This window comes from Petaurus breviceps, unplaced genomic scaffold (assembly GCF_028583685.1).
Source record: "Petaurus breviceps papuanus isolate PSGF00001 unplaced genomic scaffold, PetGlider_PUasm1.0 99, whole genome shotgun sequence".
Lineage (NCBI taxonomy): Eukaryota > Metazoa > Chordata > Mammalia > Diprotodontia > Petauridae > Petaurus > Petaurus breviceps.
Window position 1 is genome coordinate 2,327,400 of NW_027187465.1, and position 8,681 is coordinate 2,336,080.

At 44.8% G+C, this 8,681-nt stretch overlaps 1 protein-coding gene across 1 annotated transcript in view; it reads right to left on the bottom strand.

The window, feature by feature from the left end:
- HORMAD2 (HORMA domain containing 2) overlaps nt 1-8,681 on the bottom strand; it is a 73,167-nt gene that overhangs the window by 52,263 nt on the left and 12,223 nt on the right. Inside the window, exons 4-5 of the mRNA XM_069081427.1 lie at nt 3,256-3,319; nt 2,736-2,772 (exon numbers count right to left, since the gene is read on the bottom strand). Coding sequence (XP_068937528.1) covers nt 2,736-2,772; nt 3,256-3,319 — 101 coding nt within the window. The remainder of the gene's footprint in view (nt 1-2,735; nt 2,773-3,255; nt 3,320-8,681) is intronic.

Below are 8,681 nucleotides of genomic sequence, written 5' to 3' on the forward strand. Positions count from 1 at the left end.
GGGGCAGCTCTGGGGGCAGCTCAGGGGGCAGCTCTGGGGATTGGCACACACTGCTGGGCCTCAGCCGGGTGGAAGGAAGGCCACAACCCGGGGCAGCCTTGGGGGCAGCTCTGGGGGGGCAGCTCTGGGGGCTGTCACATGCTGCTGGGCCTCGGCCAGGTGGAAGGAAGGCCGCTGCACAGAGCTCTCCCATAAAATGCTCTCTTCACATTAGCCTGTGCTTTCTGTGTGAGCTTTGGAAACATAGCGCCTTACAAGATTAACTTTTCCTTAAAAGAACATCTTATTAAAGCTTTGAGGTATGAACTGTACAAGACAGCAGAGGCAGCAGGCCATAGCAGCCCAGTAATTCAATCAAACAATCTGTCAATTTGGTAAAACAAGTCAGACATTCTTCTACCCCCTCTCCACAGCCTGGTGACCACCTTCGTTCAGGCCCTTCTTGCCTCACACACCCAGATTATGGCTCGAGCCTCCAGACTCTTCTTCCAGAGTCTCTAGTCTCTCCCTACTGAAGTCTAGCATTTTCCCAGAGTGCAAACAGAAGTGCGCTGCTCAACCCCCTAGGCCTCTATAAGCTCCTGTGGCTCCTCATTTCCTCTAAAATCAAGTGGAGACTCCTCTACTTAGTTGTTAAAGCCCTTTACCATCTTGCCCTAGCCTTTTTTTCCATCTTTTTTAGACATCACTCCGTCTCCTGCACTCTGGATTTGGCCAAATAGTAGCTTCTCTGTCTCTCACACAAGGCCATCCATTTCCAGTCTCTACACCTTTGCCCTGGCCATCCCCCATACCTGGAATGCCCTCCCTCTTCACATGCACTCTCTTTCTTTAAGATGCACCATCACCATCTTTTTGAAACCTGTCCTGATCCTGCTAGGGCCCCCCGCCTCCCAAACTACTACCTCGGATTCATCTGGATGTTTTTTGGGTGTGCACACACATACACGTATAAAATATGTAAGTAGCTTTAGCTACTAAGAGCTATTAATGCTTAGAACTGCACCAAGGCTTTTGGGAGCCCCTGTATGTACATCTGTGTATATAAGACACATGGTATATTCCAGGATACACATCCTTGAATGGATGCTCCTTGTGAGTGGGAATGGTTTCCTTTCAACCTTTTGACTGAATCCAAATTTTAAAGAACAAGTCTTAGACCACATGCAGCCAAAAAAAGGTGGATTCGGTCAAAAAGCCGCACTTAAGGATCTAGAAGGCCACATGTGGCCTCAAGGCCACTGGTTACCCACCCCTGTTCTTGGCATTCAGGCCACTTTCCAACTGTCTCTGATTCAGGTCAATTCAACTGGTTTAAGATTTACTTGCTCAGGAGGTTTATGGTACTGAAGTCAAATGAAAGAGGACACAAATGGGACAGCAGAGACAGAGAGGGAATCACTGAGAACAGGAAAGAAGGAAGCACACTCTGAGCTTCATGCCTGTGAGGCTCGTTGGCCTGACTAGACAGTAAGCGCTTTCAGGCAAGACTACGTCTCATGTGTCTTTAATTTCCTGCTGCCACCTTTACGTCCAAAATTGAATTCACTGCTCCCCCCCCCCAAAAAAAAACCCCTCTCTCTTTGAGCCCCCCATTGTGACGTAGCCACAAGTCTTGGGTCTCTTCCTTGACCTCTCCCTCCCTACATCCGGTCAAATGCCTTATCTGTTTCACCCCAACAACATCTGTCACATGGATCCTCTCATCTTCATTCCCACTGCCCCCACCCTAGGCCCTTTTACCTCGCTGCAACAGCCTCCTAAACTCTGGTAAGTCCCTTCCCAGCTAGCCATGCACAGAGCTCTCAGATTAATCTCCCAAACGTCCAGCAGATCTGACCCTATTGTTTTTCCAACCCCAGACTCCAGGGCATTCAATGCCCTCTACAGTCTGGCTCAAAGCAGCCTTACGTTCTACTCCAGGCACCTATTTGTGAACCCAGAACACAGGCCTCTTCTGAGGCCTAGCTTCCTAAATCTGCTTCCACTCACACCATTTCCAGTACCTGAGCTATGTATTTACCTGGACAGTCTTCAACAGAAATGAGCATAGAGGTTCTCTCTGTTGCTGTAGGTATAAGTGGATATGTTTTACCTCCCCGGTACCCACCCCCAACCTGCTCAATTATACATTTCTGAAGGGGCAGGACCATGCCTTATTTCTCTAGGGATCACCCTCAGTGCCCCTTTTGTTCAGAGTATGTATGGAATATAGGCTTATTGGCTTCCCAGATGAACAAAGGTCCTTCCATGTTGAATAGGAACCTTGAAGAAGCAGTTTCCAGCCGACGTGTACTGAGGCACCAATACTGGTTGCCAGCACAACTAAGACACAAACAGCCTCCACAGGGCAAATTTTCCTTTCCTATCTTCAAGTTAAATCTCTACAATTCTGAGTACATTCAAAGTGCTAAGTTCCAGATTCTTGTCTCCTTGGTTTCACATCCTGTGGACCTCTTCCACTGACTTCAAAGGAAACTCTGTGGTCATGAGAGGGCCATGAGCTTATGAAAGAGAAAGAGTATTGGATTTCTGAGTGATGTCAAGTAAAGACATCAGTGAGACAAAGTATTCTTATAACCTAAGTAAGCATTTAATACCAGCAACTGGAAAGGAAACTGGCCTATGAATGCAAATTCAGGCACAGATCCCGGGTCTAATCTTGGGTATCACTCTAGTTTGAAAAGCAATAAAATATAGGCCTTTAATCACAACAGAAATCTTAAAAGACTTACATATTTCTTTTCCAAAGCATCAAAACAACCTTGAATCCTGCCAAAAAATGGTCAGTGTTAACATGGGTCAATCTCAAAGCAAAAAAAAAAAAAAAACAGACCCACCAAGAAGAGAAGTTATCATTAGCATTTATTAGACTGAAGCAGCCCCAAATCAATGACCCCTCTGCCTGTTCTGGTCATTCACTAGGCCAGCCTGTCAAATGCTGCAGCAGGCAGGTCAATAGAGCTCTAGTGCCACATGGGATTAGACTGGGAGTCAAGGATCATGCCCTTGACTCCTTTTGCTTGACTTGCTTTCCTCTTGATACGAACATTTTTTTTTCTCAAAACATTGGAAAACAGGATTGTTGGCTCATTTCCCTAGATGCCTATCCTCAGACGTGAGACAGTGCTATTAAATATGGATTGGCCAATGCTATTTCTGTTTCTAATCTAAGCATTTAAAGCCTAGTCAGTTATGACTAGGCTAATGATAAAGATGCTGTTGTTCAGCCCATTTGGAATTTGAACTGCTTACCATCTGATAATCTGCAGAGATCCAGGGCATTTCTTATCTTCTCGAAGGATTTTTAAACTCAGGTCTACAAAAAGAACACATTATTACTCTAATTCCATTCCTTTTTAATGAAATCACCCAAGCTGCAGTTAGCAATCTTCTCCTGAACTCACAGATTAACGTTCTATGTGAGCTGGAAGGGGCCTCTGACATTAGGGAGTACAACTATGGCATTTTCCTGCTGAATAAACTAAGGCCAAGAGAAAATATGAGTCTCCCAAAGCCACAGTTACCAAGTGCAGGAGCCCAGATTCCAAGCTGGTCTGCTGCTGCTGAGGCCTGGGTTTTGGCCATGACGTCATACCACCTCAGTCACTTAGCTTGCATCATTTCTTTAACTTTACCATTTAGGAAATGGCAGCAACACACATCCTCAAGACCACAGCAGTTACCCCTTCCAACTGGGCATCACACATGTCTGTGCAGGAAGCAGCCACTCTCATTTGGGTCCCAGGGCCTTCTCACAGCACAGGCTGATTGTCATGGCCTGGCCCAGCAGCTGCTGAGGAAGATGGGAAATGGGAAGACAAGCAGGAGAGGGCATAAAGAGGGTCCCCCAGACCCACAAGACTTAGTGGGACATGCTGAGTGAGCAAAAGATACTTTGCCATGGGAGCTAGGGAGAGAGGGACAGGAATGAAAATGGGGAAATGTGATCAAGGAGCCGTCAAGGCTGCCTAAGGACACAGCTGGTGCGAAAGGTGAAAACTGTGGGACGTGCTTAAAAGAGCAGGCAGTCTGCCAGGGCCCTACCCATGCCTGAAGGAGCCAGCACGTGTCACATCGCCTAGAGCCTTGTTAGTCTTGTTTATTTCATGTCGATGGAGCTAGAACACATCCCTAAAGAAAGACCCCAACTCAGCAAGAGCTAGAAAAGAAAAACTGAACAGAATGATGGAGCATTGCTGCAAGAACACCTAGAAGAGAGCAGTGGTAGCTGGCGGCACAGGGGGTAGTGCCTGGAGTGGGCCCGGAGTCAAGAAGAGCTATACTCAAATCCAGCCTCAGACACTTATTAGTTGTATGACCCTGGGCAAGTCACTTAACTTTTGTCTGCCTCAGTTTCCTCAACTATAACAGCACCTAGCTCCCAGGGTTATTGTGAGGATCAAATGAGATATCTGTAAAGCACTTAGCACAGTGTCTGGTACATAGGAGGCATTTAATAAATGCTTATTCCCTTCTCCTTCCCCCCCTTCTCCAATGATTCGGGGAAGGGAGTTGAGCCACAGCAGTCAGCAACAGGTGTTTAAAAAGCCTAAGTGCTCTCTGCTGGGATTCCCTTCCAGGGCAGTAATGAGAGCTCTTTAAGTTCCCAGGAGCAGGTGAAGGCCCACTGGAAGGGGGCTCGCTTGACACTTTAGGGATCCCTGAGGTTTTTTTCTTACCAGTCACCCCATATAGGTAGGCCCTATAAGTCCTTTGTCCTGTAAAGGACAAGTGGAAGCCAAACAAAAAGGAAAGGGAGGGAATCAGAAATGAATGTCTTCTGTCACCTCCTTGCTGTTCTTCCCACCCCCATTCCTTCTCCAAACTCCATTTTCACTGGCTAATCCCCATGCCTATGCTCTCCTTCCTGATCTCCATCTCCTGGCTTTCTTCAAGTCCCAGCTAAAATCCTACCTTCTCCAAAAAGCCTTTCCCAATGCCCCTTAATGCCAGGGCCTCCCCTCTGTGATTACCTCCACATTAGCCTGTATATACCTCGTTTACACATATTAAGTTAAATTTATTGTTTCCCCCATTAGCATGTGAGTTCCTCAAGAGCAGAGACGATTTTCTGCCTTTCTTTGTATCTCCAGAACTGAGTGCAGTGCTTGGCACATAGTAGGAACTTCATAAATGCTTGTTGACTTGACTATGTGCTTTGCTGTGCCCATAAAACTCATTCCACATTTGACACTTTGTGAGCCTGAGTGCTTCTAAGGGGAGCTGATGGCCATGTTTTGAGAAGTGCCAGGGATAGAGAGAAATGAGAGGTCCCCAAAGTATACGTTCATGATAGGAGGAAGCCTCTGGCAAAATGGTTACATTAAGAAAATATTAACCCTAAATATCTATTTTTGAAAGAAATTATTGTAAGCTGCCATGTAGCTTGATTCCAATTTGGATCATAGTTTAGTTTTTTCCTTCTCTCCTGCCTTTCTCTGTAGCTCAGCAGTATCTAAGCTGACTTACAAAAGGAACTTCTGTACTTCTGGTGAATTCTAAAGGATTCCCTACAGGGATTGAATATGAAAAGCCTGTCTGCATGGATCTTGGCTTCCTCATTTGTAAAATGAAGTGACTAGATGCCTTTTAAGGTTCCCTCTAGTTCTTAACACTCTGTGATTCACCATTTCAAAACACAGACCTAATTCATTCCCATTTTCCTATTTTCCTTTCCTGAACCAGATTTTTTTAAAAAGGAAGAGATAAAAAGTGGAGAAAACTGCCATTAATTATTCTCTAAACTCTGATTTCATCAGGGGAAGTACGAACAGCTTTCTGTACTTAGGGAAAAACAAAGGGGTCCAATTAAAGAGAATTAGTATCTATATTAGGGAGTCAGGAGTCAAAACTGGGGCCCAAATCCATCAGTGACTCACTGTATGACTTTACATGAGTCACTTTACCATTTCCTACTTCTCTGTTCCCATCTTTAAAACGAAGAAGAGGCGAGCCCTGTATCTCAGGAGAGATGTGAAAAGTGCTCTATATTAGGGATTCCCAGAAGGGCAGTGATTTCAGTGTATATTAAGCATGCTTCTGACAGAAGCGCACTTGAGGACAGAAACCCTACATCAAATTTCTTAAGTAACTCCCCACCACCACCATGCTGGTCATTGAAGACAATGCTCAGCAAACAGCAGAGAGTCATCAACATCTGCACTATCTACCCCAGTGGTAGCCAAAAGGACAAACTGAGACAATGTATGGAAAACACTGTGGAACTTTAACTAGTGCAAGCGGCATCTGTAAAACCGCCGCGGGGGTGGGCAACATGGCATGCCCATGCTCAGGACAACACACTCAGCCCTCAGAGAAGGGGAACTCCCTGTCTCCCCAGTTAGCCTCTTCTAATCTGGATGGGGCTTTTAGTGAGGAAAAGAGATTTGGAAGGGTCATGATGTCTAATGTGAAATAATCAAAGGGTTAACGTGTAGAAAAGGGATGAAATTGCTTCTCTAGAGCCTTTGTCCCACAGAAGGGATGATCAGCCCTGACCATAGCAATTAAACTCTTAGTTTCCCTATCTATAAAACAAGGGGTTTGGATGAAGCAATATTTAAAGTCTCTCCCTACCAGCTCTTATTCACATGATCCTATGTTGTAGTAAAGATTCAGGCCCTGGATGCACGGCCCTTCAAGTCCTTTCATACTGCTTAGCATCTTTACAAAGGGAAGATACCTCCCAGCAGTACAATCATTCTAGGAAGCCTTAGATTTGGCTGGTGGGGGACATTAGCAATTATAAAATAAGATAACACCTCTGAGTAGAATAGAGACTAGGCCATTGTATCAGGCCATGCTGGGCTGCATCAATGACATTTTCTAGCTGTGTGACCATAGACAAGTGACCTGCCCTCTCTGAGACTAGGATTCCTCATCTGTAAAATCAGAATGATGACACCTAGAGCAGGCCCACCGGCGGTATGTGGTGCAGGCCTGTACTTACTTCCTCTACATTTTTCAAAGGCTGCCCAAAATCCTTTGGTGGGCCTCAAGTGACCTCCAGATAATAGGTTGTAAGGGCCTGATCTATAGTATCTACCTCTGTGTCGATTATGATCAGCTGATGTGTCCTGCACTATATAAAGGTGCTAGGTAAAGGTCAATATTATTGTTCCTAACAACTTGACTGCTATTTAACAACACAAGGAAGCATTTCTCAAAATGTAATGCAATGACTATACAGCACAGAAACATTTTTAAATGGCCAATGTAATTGACCTTTACAGTTTCCTTGTCTCCAGGATATGAATTTCAGGGTGAGCCAGGATCAAATACAATTTAGAAAGGAAGAGTGTTAAGAATGAAATTAAATTAGGAAGAAACCAAAGCAAATCATTAAATGTGCAATTGAGAAGTTTGGTGTAAAGACGGATTGGGAAAAGTAACATCAAAAGGAGAAATCTGGAGAATTCTACCCCGTTTTTTCAAATGGCAGTTACTAGCTTAATTAAAAATCAACAGAAGGTTTTCCAAATGACTGCTGTTCTAAACCAGCTTTCAGCTCAAGTGTAAAAGTCTCATCACCTGGAAGGAGGAGATGAAAATAGAATGCCCAGAAGGAATTTCAAAAATGAAAGGGAAAGAAAAGCAGAAACAAACTAAGAAAATGACGACCAAAAAAAATTAATAAAGAAATGAAAAAACAGACAAAGCTCAGACCGTATAAATGCAGAGATCTGACAACTGACAGGATGAAACTGACCACAATCTCCTCATGGACTGGCTATTCCTTCCACCAACACAGATTGCAACCCCTCTATGACTCAGTAGACAGTATTTGAAAGCTAACTCAAGGGGTAGCCAGGTGGAACAGTGAATAGAGCGCTGACCCTGGAGTCAGGAGGACCTGAGTTCAAATCCCGCCTCAGACTCTTAATACTAGTTGTGTGACCTTGGGTAAATAACTTAACCCCAATTGCCCTATCCCTTCCCCCTCCAAAAAAAACTAACTCAAAAGTAATCTCCCTGAACCCAACCTAGCAACAAAGCTCTCCAGACTTACCTAGACTGGTCTTTGGACAACAGCCCTGTCACTGGGCCCATAAGTAGGGCCTCTCCAACTCCATCATCACCATCATCATTGCTGACATGGAGACAACACTTTAAAGTTCGCAAGACCCCATATGTGCACTATCTGATTGGAGGAGAACCTTCCAGAGCTTTCCCTATTGGCCTAGGGTTTGAGAACCCAAGGTTGCTTCTATTCCATGGCTGCATCATTAAAGCTGTTCTTTAGTGCTTTAAGTTGCTAAAATTTCAGTGATGGGACTGATGTGGGTTTGGCAGAGATATGTGCATATATTCTCTTAGCAAGTCCAAACAAGCAAAATGGGCCTTGCCACCCAACCCAATCAGTGTCAGAAAGCACTGGAAGTACAACTTCATTTTCAAGACTAAAAGACTGCCCTGGTAGAGCACTCAAAATACTAAGCCTCAAATGGCCTTTAACCCAGCTGCTGTTGCCTCTGCAGATAAGCCCCAGCGTTCCTAGACTGGCTCATAGAGATTTATTGGCTGCTTAATCTGCCATTTGGTATCAAGCCAGGAACTAATGGCACCTGGTGGTAAAACTATTGAATCTGGGATAGTTAAATTAAAGAGGTATGTAAATGAACAAATCAGTCATTGTAGCAGCAAGCACCCCAAGCGTCCTCAGGGTTTGCAGCTACCAC